This window comes from Musa acuminata, chromosome BXJ3-4 (genome assembly GCF_036884655.1).
Source record: "Musa acuminata AAA Group cultivar baxijiao chromosome BXJ3-4, Cavendish_Baxijiao_AAA, whole genome shotgun sequence".
In the NCBI taxonomy this organism is placed as follows: Eukaryota; Viridiplantae; Streptophyta; class Magnoliopsida; order Zingiberales; family Musaceae; genus Musa; species Musa acuminata.
This window is the reverse complement of record NC_088352.1, coordinates 42,525,001-42,541,117: the sequence shown is the minus strand read 5'-3', so window position 1 is coordinate 42,541,117 and position 16,117 is coordinate 42,525,001. Positions and strand designations below refer to the sequence as shown.

At 38.5% G+C, this 16,117-nt stretch overlaps 2 protein-coding genes and 2 non-coding genes across 4 annotated transcripts; 3 read left to right on the top strand and 1 right to left on the bottom strand.

The window, feature by feature from the left end:
• Positions 1-2,628: 2,628 nt before the first annotated feature.
• Positions 2,629-2,717, top strand: LOC135637389 (small nucleolar RNA snoR8a). The gene has a single exon (XR_010496250.1). It is a non-coding gene; the product is annotated as a small nucleolar RNA snoR8a (small nucleolar RNA).
• Positions 2,718-3,001: 284 nt separating this feature from the next.
• LOC135637388 (small nucleolar RNA snoR8a) lies at positions 3,002-3,092 on the top strand. Its single transcript, XR_010496249.1, has one exon. It is a non-coding gene; the product is annotated as a small nucleolar RNA snoR8a (small nucleolar RNA).
• A 1,430-nt stretch (positions 3,093-4,522) lies between these two features.
• LOC103982934 (probable xyloglucan glycosyltransferase 9) lies at positions 4,523-8,225 on the bottom strand. The gene is made up of 5 exons (XM_009400034.3): positions 7,233-8,225; positions 6,829-7,137; positions 6,453-6,743; positions 6,242-6,355; positions 4,523-5,439 (listed from the first exon to the last, which is right to left on the bottom strand). The coding sequence occupies exons 1-5, from the start codon at positions 8,010-8,012 to the stop codon at positions 4,819-4,821; spliced, it is 2,115 nt and encodes a 704-aa protein (XP_009398309.2). The 5' UTR covers positions 8,013-8,225; the 3' UTR covers positions 4,523-4,818.
• A 3,582-nt stretch (positions 8,226-11,807) lies between these two features.
• Positions 11,808-12,451, top strand: LOC135635266 (pathogenesis-related protein 1-like). Its single transcript, XM_065146233.1, has one exon. The coding sequence runs from the start codon at positions 11,845-11,847 to the stop codon at positions 12,334-12,336; it is 492 nt and encodes a 163-aa protein (XP_065002305.1). The 5' UTR covers positions 11,808-11,844; the 3' UTR covers positions 12,337-12,451.
• The last annotated feature ends 3,666 nt before the right edge of the window (positions 12,452-16,117 follow it).

Here is a 16,117-nt window from a genome sequence, read left to right as displayed (position 1 = left end):
TACTTCATCAGATTCATGCTCACAGGTCGAACAAAAGTACAGAGCATTAAACATCGTTGGTGCTGCAGAGATGTGTGTCAGCAGCCAAACTCGGATTAGCCATGGAAACAAACAAACTTCTCCGGCAACTATTTTAATGGAGGACGGCAAGTGCAGCATTAATAGATTACAACCTGATGCAATCCAGTCAAGCAAGCATGTTCATATAGATTTGCTCAAGAAACTATAGAGAAATAAGGAGATCAACATCGACTAGAAGAAGTGGAAATTGATCTTGTGATCAAGACAAATAACCGTGTCAAAGTATTGAACTTTCTTAATGAGTTGTGATGTTGGTTTCCACAGCAGCCTCTCTGGAAGTCTAACTCAAGCAATTTCCTTAACAATCTCATGTGGAATCTCATCTTTTCCTCACCAAAATAATTTATGTGATAAATTAATGACACATCAATTTGATCAATATGTGAAGGCCTAATTCGTCAACCAAGTCAGCTAATTTTGTTTGCCCTGATGAAGACAAAAAGTGTCTAGGATTCTAAATCTATTTGAGCGTTAGTTTTGAAATTAGATTTGCATCTATTTTAGTCAATATGATTTTGGTCATACACAACCTAAACTCTCACTCGTATCTAAAATAACTTATATATTTTTAAAAAAATAATATATAAGTTTATCCCGTTAAATTTGAGTTAACATGTGTTAGAGTCTGTTTGCTTGACATGCTGACTCATAATAAATTATTAATATAATAACATATATAATTAAAATTTTAAAAAGAATTAAGGTTTATTTTAGCCTATGTGATTTTAGTCATAGACCAATTAAATTCTTATGGTGTACTCATATCTAAATAACTCATACATTTTCAAAAACTTAGTATATAAGTATATCTCATCGAGTGTAAGTTAACAAACGTTAGAGTTTACTTACATGTCATGCTAATTCATAATAAAATTATTAATATAATAACACATATAATTTAAGTTTAAAAAATGATTAAGGCCTATCTTGGCGAGGAAGAGGAAGCGACGAAGGTTATAGTGATGGATGAACTCGAAGAGGTAGATATAGGAGAGGTCAAAGACGAAGGTGAGGGAGAGTTAGATCACCACATCATAGGCATGGCAGGTGGGGGCGCAAGAGAAGACGAAGTAGGAGGCGATGGGGACGAAGACACCCAGAGGAGAAAGATGAATTAGGAGATCACTATGTGCTTAGTGTCGAACTGGTCAACGCACATCCACTTGAGGTAGGACCGGAAACTCCTAAGCTTATCGTTAATGCGAGAGAGGATGCACGTGTACGACGCTTGCTTGGCAGTAGCGACTCGATGCTGCTACTAGTAGTCACTTTCAAGATGATGCATCCTCTTATCATTGATGATGGTCTCGATTTTTTTTTAAACTTAAATTATATATATCATTATATTAATAGTTTATTATGAGTCAATATGTCATTATATTAAATTATTTTAACAGACTTAACGAGAGGGACTTATATGTTATATTTTTAAAAATATAAGGGTTATTATAAACATGAATAAATCATAAGGATTTAAGTAATTCAAGGTCAAAACTATATGGGCTAAAATAGATCTTAACTTTTTTTAAAACTTAAATTATATATATTATTATATTAATTATTTATTATGAGTTGGCATGTCACGTAGGCTATAAGTCTGTTAACTCAAACTTGATAGGAAAAACTTATATGCTATATTTTTTAAAATATAAAGATTATTTTAGATACGATCAAATCACGTATTTCTCCCGATTTCAGAAGAAAAATAAAAGAGAGATTTCTATGGTTAAATCTTAGGAGAAAAACCTCATGCAATCCTAAACCCTAACGTTGAGGTGGTTTCATCTGCCACCTCAACTGAAGTCTCATTGCCATCCCCATTACTGAGCCCAACATTGCAGGCCATAGAAGGTTTTCCCAGCCCAACTAAGAGATGCCGATTCAACCAATAATAGATGGACACCTGTCGAATAGAATCTAGGGTTACGTTTTTCCTATATAATGGACGAGATCTACGCCACTGCAACCAAATCGATCGCTCTGCTCCGTTGGTGAGCGCAGGCGCCTTCGTTTTCTCTTCTTCAATATGCATTGCTTCTTAAGAAATTTCTTCGCTTTTTGTATTTGGATTACTTCGACGGGAGTCGTTGCCTTGTCAGTCCGCTCATCGCTTCTGAGATCGATGGCGCCGGCTTGTCCTTCGGCTCCCATATGGATCGGAGGCGTTTAAAGCCCTAAACTCACTGATCAAGATTGGTTTTTGGGTTACGCCCGCCTCTAAATTTTTATGTCTCTATGTGATTTCCTTTTCTTCTTTCCCTTCACGAATTATCGCCGTGATTATAGATCTCATTGTTTCCCCAAAAATTGTCGATAAAGATCGTTTCTTTGGTTGCTCTCGCCAATGAATTTTTAGGGATTTTGTTTTATTTTTTTCTTCAAGAACTAGTATGGCCGTGACTATCGATTTCGTTTCGAGATTCTAATATATCTCTTATTCGGGAATCTCTATAGGATAATGTAGTTGACGTAAAAGGAAGATCTTTGGGGAATTATATGATCGAGATAGGAGTCCTTCACTACTGTGGTAACTTGGTACGCAGATTCTTGGTGCTGTGATTATAAAAAATTCCTCGTTCTGAATGCTGTAGAATCGGCATGACAGACTCTTCTAACACCCATAGAATATGAGCACCTCTCTGCCTTCTATCTTTCCGTATGTATCAGACATTGTTTGCTCAGAATTTATCGATAAAGATCGGTTCTTGGGTTGCGCTCGCCAATAATTTTATTCGGATTTTATTTGATATTTTTAATAACTGGTATGGCCGTGCTTATAGAATCCATTTCTTGATTCTAAGTATGTCTTTGACTTGGGGATCCATAGAGGATGTGGTAGTTGTCATAAAAGGAAGATCTTTGATGAGTTATATGGTTTAGGTGGGAGTTTTGATATCTGTTGTATTTCGGTGTGCAGATTCTTGGTGCTGTGATTATAAAAAATTCCTCGTTCTGAATGCTGTAGAATCGGCATGACAGACTCTTCTAACACCCATAGAATATGAGCACCACTATCTAAGCCTTCTGGCTTTCTTCCGATATCAGTCATTGTAGTGTTTGATTTCGTTGTTTTTGTTTTTTTTTATTAGATTTCTTATTGGGAGTTTGATTTTTTTACTGAGACAATATAGCAGATATTTCAGCAAAATAATATTTGCTTGGGAGAAAATAACTGTGCTGAATGCATTTCAATCGTTCTAGGTTTTTGAGGAAGAACACACTAAAAACAAGGATGTTTCAGATTCATCTAATGTCATCTGTTGGAAACAAAAAGAAACAGTGTGCATAGATAAGATTAATCAACATTTACTACTGCATGTCTAACAATTGATTTTATATTGTGAATTTTTCTTGGGTATTCTTTTGGATGAGATTTCTGCAACTGCTACCTGCAGCAATAGAGCGTATCATGCTTTTAGAGTGAAAAATGCTCCTTGTAGAACATTGAGGTTAGCCAGGACTGGTGATGGCAGATGCTGCTATCTGATCTTCTCATGTCTTTCCTTGAATGCTTGAAGAGTTTTGTTTGGCACTGTGCATCATTTGGAGAAATATTTGTTCTCTGGCAAGGTGACATTACACAGATTGGTGTCGGGAAGTTGCAAAGGGAAAGAAATGTTTCTTTAGATAACAAGAGAGGTCAATAACGTGTTTCTGTATTAGATTTTCTAGTCAATCTAACAGTGTGTTACATGTTTTTTTGACAGTATTTCACTAATATGTACATTATTGGTCATGTTGATAAATGATGTTCCACAAACACAATTTGATATTTTGTTTGGTGGACTGTGATGGAGACTGAAACAATAAAATTAGGTAAATAAAATTGCCTGGGTTAGTGTCTGAACCCCTACATCAATTCTCTAAAAAAAATCTCTTTTTGAGTTTTTTTCAAGAAGTATTTTACTTTTTTAAAATTCTCAAGCAATTCTTTTTCTTTTCTAATTTTTTCTGAATATTCTTTTTTTACTTTTTCTTATAACATAGTATGAAATTATTTTGTTATAAGTTTTTTACATTGTGTTATAATATTTTTGATAATATTAAAGTAATACTGTAACATAGTAATATTGTTTTCAACAATACTAGGAAATACTATAATATTGTTATATTGTTTTTATTTTTGTGATGTCCTTGAAAACACTAACAGGAAATTCATGAGTGATTAGGGGTATTTTAGATATTAGGAAAAGAGAGAGATTCTACAATTGGATGGGGAAAAAAAATCTCCCAGAGATTGCAGGATATGCTGTAAGCTCTTTTTTTCCTGTTCAAGTTTAATGATGCTTTGGCTTATATGGGAAGGATGCAGAAGAACATTGATCAAATTTGCATAATTCCAGGATGTTAATATGTTTAACCTCACATTATCAATGAGGTCCAAAGCCTGAATAAGGAAAAAAATGCACTTAAAACACAAGTATAATGTGACAATAGTATCTGAAAGAAAGCAAAAAGAAGAGAATTTTCACTTTGGTGAACATCTCATCTTCCTGTAATAGTTGTGTTGGAGCTGTTACATCTTCTTACTTGGGAATTCACATGGTAGTGATTCACCCAAGTTTATTTTACTCTCTAACATCAAAATTTCTTACAAATGAATGATAGCTGAAAGAAAAAGAACATCCTTGTTATCTCCACTCAGAAGAAGTATTACTTGCAGTGATCCCTCTCGAAAGTAATGTTATTCAATATGATGAGTGGCTGTACTGGTAAATCCAATCTTCACCAACTCCTTCAATCGACTTGTTCGCCTATCAGATCAAGACCCACCAGTAGAAATGAGATCCCCTGGAAAAGGAGGAAGTAGAAATGGATACCCTGCGCCGACAGCAAGCTCCGAGCTGACGCAGTTAAGAGTAGGAAAGCAAGCGCTAGCTCCTTCCGATAAATCCTGTTATGCTTTCTCTTCATCTCCCTTTCAGGCTGCGGTTTTCCGTTTGCGATGGCTTCAAGATTAGGCAGGGAGACATGTCGTTGCTGCTTGAGCTCCTTCTTCGCGAGAGAAATAAGATCGCCCTCGGAGGAACGACCGGACTTCTTGGTCACCACCCACTCGTAGGCACTTCCGAGCTGGAAGAGACCCGAGATTATCGCGTTGAACTTAGTCACCGACATGGTGTTCTCGAAGAGAAGATACGGGACGATAAAAGGGAAGGATCTTGCGGCTGGGAGGATGTTGAGGAAGGACATGGTTGCAGGAATGTAACACACCACCCATGCAGGGAGCTCAGCTTCCGGAACAAACATTGTTAATGGAAGGACAATGCAGAACAAGGTGAAGGAATAGAAAGGTAAGACGAGTTTCCGGAGGAGGAAGAACAGAAATATCAAGTTGGACTTCTTCCAGAACCCAATCTGAAATAGATACAACACTTGTTAGCTCAAAAGAAATCGCATTTAACCTACATTTCGGCAAGAAATATTCGGTAATAACACAATCGAGACTTAGTTGAACTGCTGAAAATTTCAGTAGCTTTAGCTCTATTAAGTATCAACACACAGTGATAAAGAGACTGAAAATAACTGCTCTAGAAGTTGCGGCAATTCGCATTCCAATTCAGCAAAATAGAAAAGAGAACCGGAAATAAGCGATCGAAACAGTTCAGTTATCAAAACCGGGCAATTGAATTCTGAACATTACAGTAATCCAATTGCCAACTTCTGAACATTATAGTAGTCTTCTGCAATTTCCTAACGATCGGACACATGCTCGAGAGCAAGATCCTCCGCGAAGTATAGCATAGATTTGTACAAAGTTAGTGTGTACATATCTAAACATACAACATATAATGAGGAAATCATCATTAGGTCGATAAATAGAATAATGCTTATGCGCTACGATAGTATCTTCAGATATTGCCATTGTAACTAAATATAGCTGAAAGATATCATGATAAGAACGCAAATCAGGGATCGAGAATGCAGTCACTATTCAGTTTTCAGCTAATTTATGCACTGATGTTGTATGTCAATTACATGAAAATATGTCAATTAAATTTGATCAAAACAGGAGCTTAATTGAGATGGTCATATCCTCCAACAATTAACCAGCTGGTTGGTTATCTCTAAGATAAGATAATCGACAAAGTTCAGAAGTATAGAATAAGCTTCAATGCTTTGAAGTAAAGCTTCTCAGATTCTGGTTTGTAGATCATACCTTAGATCTGAGAATGTCCGGCAAGCTGAGCATAAACAGCTGCATAGGACCAGAGTGCCATCGATGCTGCTGCTTCCTGTAAGCTTCGTACGACTCGGGCAACTCGCATTGGCACTGAACAGAGTGCATAGACATGAGAAGAAGTCTAATACTTCCATCAAGCACTGCAAATTCATGAAATGTCAGGTTATCCAAAGAATTCTCGTCATACCTCCACGTCGTTGAGGAATATGAACTTCCATCCTTTGAGATGAGCTCGCACCGCGATGTCCATGTCCTCGACTGTCGTCCTCTCCAACCATCCTCCTGCATCCTCTAGTGCCTTGATCCTCCAGACTCCTGCCGTGCCATTGAACCCAAAGAAATTGATGAAGGCCCCATTCACCTGCTGCTCCACCTCAAAATGGAAGCAGAGGTTAATGTTCTGAAGCCGGGTCAGCAAATTCTCATCTTTGTTCACGAATGACCACCTTGCCTGCACCAATCCCAACTCCTCGTTGTCCTGTAAACACGAGCAAACCAGAGTTACCATCAAATGTTGACCTTTATAACCAAAGAGATGAAGCTGAGTTCAGACGACTAGATACCTTGAAATGAGGCACAGTCCGCTTCAAGAAGTCGGGCAACGGATTGAAGTCGGCGTCGAAGATGGTGACGAACTCGTAGTCCTTGACGTAGCTACAATTCATGGCTGACTTGAGGTTTCCAGCCTTGTAACCATCTCGAACCACTCGGTGCCTGTAAACAATCCGAGCCCCGTTCTGCTGCCACTTCTCCACCTCCTCCTTGATCAAAGCCTGTGTTGTGGGATCGTCGGAGTCATCCAACACCTGAATTAGAATGTTGGACTTTGGCCAATCCAAATTACACACTGCAGCAATTGATTGCTGATACACCTGCAAAATGGCAAGAATAATCCGCAAAAATGGTAATTTTGGCTCAAAACTCTCAAATCCAACTCGCAAGGATCCAAGCTTTGTACTAAGCTTACCTCTTTCTCGTTGCACATGGGTATCTGGACAAGAACCATTGGGTAGTCCTCGCCGCCGGATTCAAGGTCCTTGGAGGTTCCCGTGGCGCTCTTGGGAATGGGCTTTATCCCTTTGAAGCGTATCCAGAAGCATCCGAGGCAGAGGATGAGGCGGTCGGCGCTTTGGATGAGGAAGAGGATGACGCAGGCGTCAGCGAGGAACTGGAGCGGCGGGGCGATGTACTCCACGCGGAAGCGCACCCACCCGCCGTAGAGCGACTCGAGAAGCCCCCGGACGCCGAGGGACGAAGGAAGAAGCAAATGTTTCGTCTCCGCGGCGCCCAAATGCCAGCCTTTGAGGTACGCCGCCACCTCGAGCCCGAGCAGGACGACGGAGAGGCAGAGGAAGACCTTGATGCAGGAGTAAAATCGCGACCGCAGCAAAGGGCTCTCCTCCGGGGAGAAGACGGCGGCGTCGGAGTCCGTCCGACCGGACGCGACGCGACGGCGCACGGCGGATGCGACGCGGACGGCGGCGGAGGCGAGGGAGGTGAGACAGCCCGCTGCGCGGTGGGCCTTGAGGAGGAGCACCCACGTGATCTGCTTCGCGTTCCTCTCCCGGGCACCCTTCCTCGCCCCTCTACCGGCGGCGGCGAACTCCTTGCCGGCCACGACGGCACACTCATCGTCGTCGTCAGGGGACGATATCTCCGCGATGGACCAGTTGGGGTTCTGCATCTTGACTACCACCGGCGTCCCCCGGTGGGCCTCCTCGTTCCACCACCCGATCGGCGGCGCCATTACTTACCTTCCCTACTTTTCGAACACGATCAAGAACCAAACTTTCATATATACCCGGCGTCGGGGGTTGACTTACACCTCGGATCCGAGCGGTTGTCGGCCGGAAGCGAGGGTCACGACAGCAATGCGACTTCCTCCGCCGGAAGCGCGCGAAAAGGCGGGACTTTTGCCTCAGAGGCTGAGAGAGGAGAGTGTGTCTAGATAGGAACAGGAGCGCCTACTTTATAGGCGCGGCCATCTATAAGACGGGCACGACAAAGACAACCCGAGGAAGGGAATACAAGAACAGCTCAGCACGTCCACTGCCGATCTGTACATAAGAAAACACAATTAAAGAACAGGAGAGAGGTGGAAAAGAAAGCATCAGAAAGGCGAGATTTTTACTGCCTCTCACATCATTGGTACGCCGAATTAAGACACACATGGATCGAGCTAATCAATCAGTCAATTAATCTCATCATCATCTGAAGAACTCGGGAAGATTAATGAGGGAGAAGGAAAGATACGGTAAAAATCTTGAAATTACTAATCAGCCACAATCAATCAATAGCTGGGATTGACATCCTACAACTGGTCAAAAGAACTTATCAATCTGTGGTATCCAATCATGCTTTTGTTGCTAAAGATAAAACAATAAAAAGTCGAGCCTTTAATAGCTGGTAATCAGAGCTTTCACGGTGGAGAACGGTGCAGCGTGAGCACCGACACATGAAGGTGACAACAGACTCGTAGTAAGAGGTGCTTCCTCTTGATGACAGCTACAGCTAACACACAAATCAATAAGCCTACAGCACTAATTTTGTACTGTTATGCAAAAACAGATCATAATCTTTATAATAACTAAATTAATTTTAAAAAAAATAATTAGGCCATCTGGCACGTCGAGAAACCTTTCCGAGACGAGCGGCCGGCGCTGTCTCGACCGGACGGGTTCAATCGCCGGCCTGTCACGGAGGAACACATCACTACAACACAGATCATGATGCATCGATCGGCCTTCACTGTGAGATCACAGAGTCTTCCTTGTTCGTCTTGTCACCTTAAAAAATGTCCTTCAGCTTGTCAACAAAACTGCACTCTGTTTGTCTTCTTGCCACTCTGGTCCGCAACTGTGTAAGCCTAACAAGTATATATATATATATATATATATATATATATATATATATATATATATATATATATATATATATATATATATATATATATATTCAAGAATTCCTTTGAGGATGCCATGTGTTGGACTGTCACTGACATGGCTTGTCATAATGCAGTGTTTGACTCAATAATGGAGTCTAAAAAAAGGAAGCCATTTCTAATGGAACACAATGTATATATATATATATATATATATATATACCTACAGGATAGGCAGATGTTTCAGAGAAGATTCTATGTATACTGATTATTTAAAGAGGGTGTTTGACATGAACAATTTATTTTCTTGACATGTATTATTATTTTTTAAGGTCAAAAAATAACCAAGTTTTTAAAAAGAAATCACAAGTTTGTTCCACTACAATTAATCACTTCAAACATATTTTAAGATGAGAGTGGAGAAAAGTCAAATAGTTTTTCATGGATGTTTGAATGTCAAACCCCTATCAAAGAAAAGTTGGGAACATAATTGGATTAAGCTATATAAAATAAAGATTGTGATATAGAAGAATTCTGTGAAAACAAAGGGGATTCAAATATAAGGGATGTCAAATGAAAGATCTTAAGAAAGAAGAGGATGTGATTCCCACTTATTCCGAACATTGAGAATTAGGTGGGTCAAATATTATTTGGGCACCACACTTGTAAGGACTAAGTCAAGATTCCAATTGGTTGATGTTGTGAAGAGCATTAAGTGCAGTCCATGGTCTTACACTCTTCAATTTCATAATAGCACAAAGAAAAATGTATTTTTGTATATCCATATGCTTTTGTAGGATGGTGTAATTGCTTATACATACATATGTATGTAATGTTAGACTGCAGTTTTGCATCAATTTCATGATCACTGCATGCAGAACACATTTATGGATCTTTCTTTGTTCAGACTCCAATTCAATTGCTTCATGCAGTGTTCATGTTGAAGGAAAACATTAATCTCTGTGCATAAATACAAAACCACATGAACTCACATCTACTCTTTCTGTATGGAGATTAAGTGGTTTTTTAGCACATAGATCTGAAAATGATTGACATCTATAGAACCAAAACAAAAAAAAAGGAGCTTTCATCTTTTCATCCACTTATCTCCCCCCATAAAAGTAGAAAATATGTCTTCTTCTGATCCAAGGCAGCATTATCTTGAAGAATCCATGAAAATGAAAACAAAGGAGTTGGTTGGTGATGATGATGTACTAGTTGATCATGTATAATTGGTACTGAGTGAGTGGATTAGATGATGTAAACATAAAAATAATCACAAAACATTTGCCACTTTGAAACTGAGTAACCTATTTAGTGATCCTGTTTCTGAACTAATAATTGCTTGTTAATCTACACAAGTCAACTCTAGAATAGAGCACCAAGTCAACTGTAGAACAGAGCAATATACTTGAGTGGCAAAGTGATAACATCTTATTGCAAGTGAAGGGTGCTAATAAATAAATCTAAATATAAAATAAATATGATATATATCTAAGATATTTTATTTTAAAATATGACTTTGATATCAAGTGTAACCATAAAAATTATAATTATATCATTATGTAAAAAAACTTTAATCCTAGAAACTTGAACTGATAGATGAAAGATTATGATTGCGTATCTTTTGATGCTCTTTAACAAATTTTTATCTGATTGCAAGTAGGCCATTGCAAAAAAAACAATGACATCGATCGTCAATGAAGATTAAACTCGTCTTCTCTTTTTTTTTTCGAAATCGTACGAGAGAAGATAGAGTTTTTTTTAATCGAAATCATCGGAATCCTATTAACTTACTTTCTATTAATCGATAATTATAATAAAAAATTTTAATTAGATCTATATTTATCTTACGCTAATTATATAAGACTATATAATCTAACAATATCAGCACTAAATAAATTCTCTCTTAATATCATCGAACCCATAAAACTACACAGACAAATCAACCTCAAGATCAACAAATCTTCAACCCAGGTAGAAACCACTCATGTGCCCGTGTTTGGGTCAACAAATCAATGTTACAGATGACAAAGATGACTATTTGTCCTATTTCTTTTCCCTTTCTTGAGGTTAATAGGTAGAAAAGTTTATACGGGTCAATCAAATGACTGTTTGCCCTCGTCGATCAAATGTGTTTGGGTCAACAAGTCAATGTTATTCTTCCAGCCCTCAAACTCATACAGATCACAAAGATGACTATTTGTCCTATTTCTTTTCCCTTTCTTGAGGTTAATAGGTAGAAATGTTTATACGGGAGCTCTCTCATCATCACTACCCTCTTCTGTTGCTCCCTCATCTCCCTTCCTTGCCACTTCGTAAGCACAGTACTGTTGATGACGTGGCACATGCATGTATGAATCACTTCCTCCATTGTTACGTAAGAACTGAGAATTGCTTTCCCATGGAGACCAGTGACTTCAAAAGTTGAGTAGAAGAATTGGATACCGATGGATGGGAAAGTAGGATATGATAAGCTTCATTTTTCCATGAAACGACATGCACGGACTCATCTCCTTAATTTCCACTACGATGCAGACGGATACCGTCTCGTTGTGGAAGAAAGATGGACTTTTATGCTTCCAGGCGGCTCTCTTTAGCCACGTTAAGCCTGAAATTTTTCGCACCGCTATCGTCTATAAATACCCAAGCTATGATCTCACAGTCTGGGAAAAGAAGAGGAAGGCGATCGAGTAGAATGAGGTCCTCAAACTCAGCTTTGGCTATGCTCTTCGCCGTGGCTCTTGCCATGGCATGCACCGGTATCCTAGCCCAGAACTCGCCCCAGGACTTCGTGAGCCCCCACAACGCCGCCCGCGCCGCCGTCGGCGTCGGCCCCGTGTCGTGGGACAACACCGTCGCGGCGTACGCCCAGAACTACGCCAACCAGCGGGCGGCCGACTGCCAGCTCGTGCACTCCGGTGGGCCGTACGGCGAGAACATCTTCTGGGGCTCCGGCCGCGACTACACGGCGGCAGACGCCGTCAACGCCTGGGTCTCCGAGAAGCAGTACTACGACTACAACAGCAACACGTGCGCCCCTAACAAGGTGTGCGGCCACTACACGCAGGTTGTGTGGCGTTCGTCCACGGCCATCGGCTGCGGCCGTGTGCGCTGCAACAGCGGCGCCATCTTCATCATCTGCAACTACAAACCTCCGGGCAACTATGTGGGGCAGCGCCCTTACTAAGATCACTCAATAACTCCAAGAATAATACACTGTGTTCTTGGGATAAGAACATGGTGCATGCCATGACAATAAATGTGACTTGAGAAGGGAATACATGGATGATGCTTAGATGAAATCAGCTTTGTCGAACATGATACATGGTACGTACATACATATTATAGCACATCTATCAACTTTGGGAAGTATACTTGATCAAAAGTAGACAAGTATACATATACACACAACTTGAATTCTTGCAAATGATGTTCAAGTAATATTTCTAGTACCTTTAATTTCATATAATCACATAATAATTTTTTATATATATTTTGACTAATTAACTTATTTCATGGCAGCATTATGCTGCTTACTCACCTGTCATCTATCTTCTAATAAGAATCCTCAACATCACAAGAAAACGAGCAACTAGCTGCAGTACTATCAACATCAGTTGCTCTCATCTTTTGCACTTGGGCTTCTAAATGAATCCTCAAGAACATCAAAGACCTGTTTAGGACATTATTGGCATAATTGAATACTTATACAACGAATGATCAGTCATACAGATGCAATAAGCTCACTAATAAGAACATAATATCAAGTTAACTAGTGTGTATGATCATCACATTTGTACATATATGGGGAAAGAAAACAAAGCAAAGCTTGCTTACAGTAGCTTATGCTGTAGGTAGATTTTCTATGCCCGATCTTTACCCTTGATTTGTCAATCTGCTAAACAACCTTGAACAGGAATCAAAAGAAGACCATGCAGAAGGAAGTTAAAAGCACAAGGATACTTGCAACTACTTAAATGACTTTTTATATGATGCAATCAATATTAAGGAAGTTGAATCTAAATCTGTGTCATCCATTTGCTCCTCAAATTGCAATGAAACATGTAAGCACATGATGTCGTAAAAATTGATAAGTTAACAGAGTAATATTCTCAAAGAGAAAGATATATAACAATCCACCATCCCAATTTCTCTGCAGGCACAAAACAGAAGAGTTGCAATATGATTGGTTTTAGAAAGAAAAAAAAGAAGAAACTTTTTGTAGCAAAGCTCACATGTATTGGATGAAGAAAAATGTTGACACCAAAGATGTGAAGCCCACACCCACAAGTAACAGGCCTTATCCATATCAAGCATCCTGATTTAGGTACTTGAGCAAATCATCTTAATAACTTCATTGAGATCCTCAAAACCCTTTCTGTGTCATCCTAAGTACAAAGAAACACATAATCAAAAGTTTTTCTCACTTTATCTTCCACAGGTTACAACTAATATGCTCATCTTTAACACCATAAGAAATATCCCATGGATGCAGCTTTTAACATTTGGCTAGCCTCTCAGGATGCATGCTGATTTATTTGAAGCTTTAAATGCATTTTTGACAAATCACTCTCAGTTTGCCTCTTACTTTCCTTCTCTTTTTTCTTTTAACATATATCAAAACTGAAGCACGGTACTTTAACCCTGGGGCAGATCTAGTGACAAGATACGACTGGATCTTGTATATCATTTATTAAAAAAATTTTAGGCCAGATGATATGACAGTGCTTCAGCCTTTATAAAACAGCTTCAGCCAATAGGAGCCCTGAAATTTTACAAAGCGCTCCTCTACATGTGGAGTGATCTTGGATATCCCCGGCTGGTTCTTCCATAAGAATGGGCTATTCACCAGGGAGTAAGACTTGTGGAGACTCATCGTCTTCTTGCTCCGACGATGGGTTATAGGAGGAGAAGTAGTGGTGTAGTTAATAGAGGAGCTTTTCATGCACTACTTTCTCTACCGTTCTCTATCACATGGATAAAAATAAAATATTTATAATTTATTTTTTTAAATTAATTTTGATAAAAATATTCGGTGGGTTTTGTGATAGAATTTATTATTATTGAATTATAACTACTGAGATAATATTATCAAATCAGAAAGATAAAATTATAACAAAGATATCAATTGGAAATAATTAAGTTCATAAAGGTATAATAGCAATTTTGTAGGTAAGGGCATAGGTTAGAAATAATTATTTTTTTGAAGAGTACAACCGATAAAAATGAACTAATGATACATATTAAAATTATTTGGTTTTTGAAGGGTAAAATTAAAAAAAAAATTTAAAGGACACTGATTAAAATTATATGATTTATAAAGGGTAAAGATGTTCTTTTACTGAATAAAAATAAAAGCTCTAGAATCTTCTCTCATAGTCGTTGTTACGTTTAATCAACACAGCACAATCGTGAGCTATGTGACGTAGCTCGCTAGAGTTCATTTACGTGACGCCATTAGTCCTGTGCGGCTACTAGAACAAATATTAGCAGGTCATAACATACAATGGAATTAAATGGAACCACAATCAAGTAGAACATCAAGATATACATAAAAAACTTTTTCAATGTGAAGGGTAAAAACCACGAGGCAAACTAGAGATAATCTACAATAATAATAATGAATATACAAATCTCAAACTCTTGCCCAAAACCCTAGTAACAATCATAAGAGAATAACTGGGATACAAGGATCACGTCACTATGCATAATATATAAATCCTTCATAATTCTCCCCGAGTAATCATAGTAAAAATCTACCGTAGATCTGATCTAACATAAGATGAAAGTGCTGTTAGATGATCGAGAACAATCTTTCTGAGTTCTTCTTGTTTTCTTCTTTTTCTTTCTTTTCATTTTTTGTCTTGTTCTCCTCCTTTTCTTTGGAATCCCGTAGCTATCAAAAACTACATAGTTGCTACTTTTTTTGTATAGCCATTACACTCCCTTAATATAAATTAAGATTAAATTAAAAAAAGAAAACTTGTGGACTGATGCACACGAATATGGGCTGTCAGCCCAACACTTCCTTCTGTCACTATTTGCCATCGACCGGCGCACCGTAGCACCGCCACACGTAGTAGCAACACCACCCAATGCAATCGTTGCCCACGGTGGCAATCGCCACACGTAGGGCCACTGCTTCCATCAACAGTAGCTAGTAGCAGCACTTCCTGTGCTACCGCAGGCAGTGGACGTTGCCATGCATCACCGCTTGCAGCCAAATCCTACCATCATAGGTTGGAGCAATGCCACCCAAGGCAACTGTTGCCCATGGTGGCAACCGGCCCTCAATAGTGCTTCTATGGACAATAAGTTGCCAATGGTATCCCACCAAACAAATGGAGGCATCCTACTTTTGCCTACACGAAAAAATATATTTAGAGACGATATAGAAAAGTATATCGATAATATAGATGAATCTTTCAAATATCATACAATCAAAATTGAACAATATTTTTTCACAAGCAAATATAAATATAAAATATAAAATAAATCTGATATATTTTTATGATATAAGGTATTTAATTTCAAAATATATCTTTGATACTAATTGTAATTATAAAACTTATAATTATGCTCTTACATGAAAAACTTTAATACCAAAAACAGACCGATTGATCAAAGATTATGATTGCATATTTTTTTATGGTATTTAGAAAATCTTTATCTGATTGCAACTGCATCATTGTCCGATCTAAAAGAAATAACGATATCAATCTGCAAGAAAAACTAGACCCGTGTTCTTCTCGTTTTTTATTCTTTAAGGATCATTTTAAATAATAAAATTAAATTAGAGATTAAGAGAAGGTGATTAAAGGGAGAAAAGAAAAGATATGTAATATCTCAATATATAACTTAACGTTAAGTCACCAATTGAATCTAAGCTTCTATCTATTTATATTTATATGGGAGAGTATAAGATTTAGTATAAGAAACTAGGAGATCTTCTGTCATCAAGATTATTT

Excerpts from the sequence above, each read along its gene's own strand:
- LOC103982934 (XM_009400034.3), bottom strand. The coding sequence starts at position 8,012 with ATGGCGCCGCCGATCGGGTGGTGGAACGAGGAGGCCCACCGGGGGACG. Across the intron at positions 6,744-6,828 it reads GGACTGTGCCTCATTTCAAG|GACAACGAGGAGTTGGGATT; the intron begins GTATCTAGTCGT and ends TCGTGTTTACAG. Across the intron at positions 6,356-6,452 it reads TATTCCTCAACGACGTGGAG|TGCCAATGCGAGTTGCCCGA; the intron begins GTATGACGAGAA and ends CACTCTGTTCAG.
- LOC135635266 (XM_065146233.1), top strand. The coding sequence starts at position 11,845 with ATGAGGTCCTCAAACTCAGCTTTGGCTATGCTCTTCGCCGTGGCTCTT.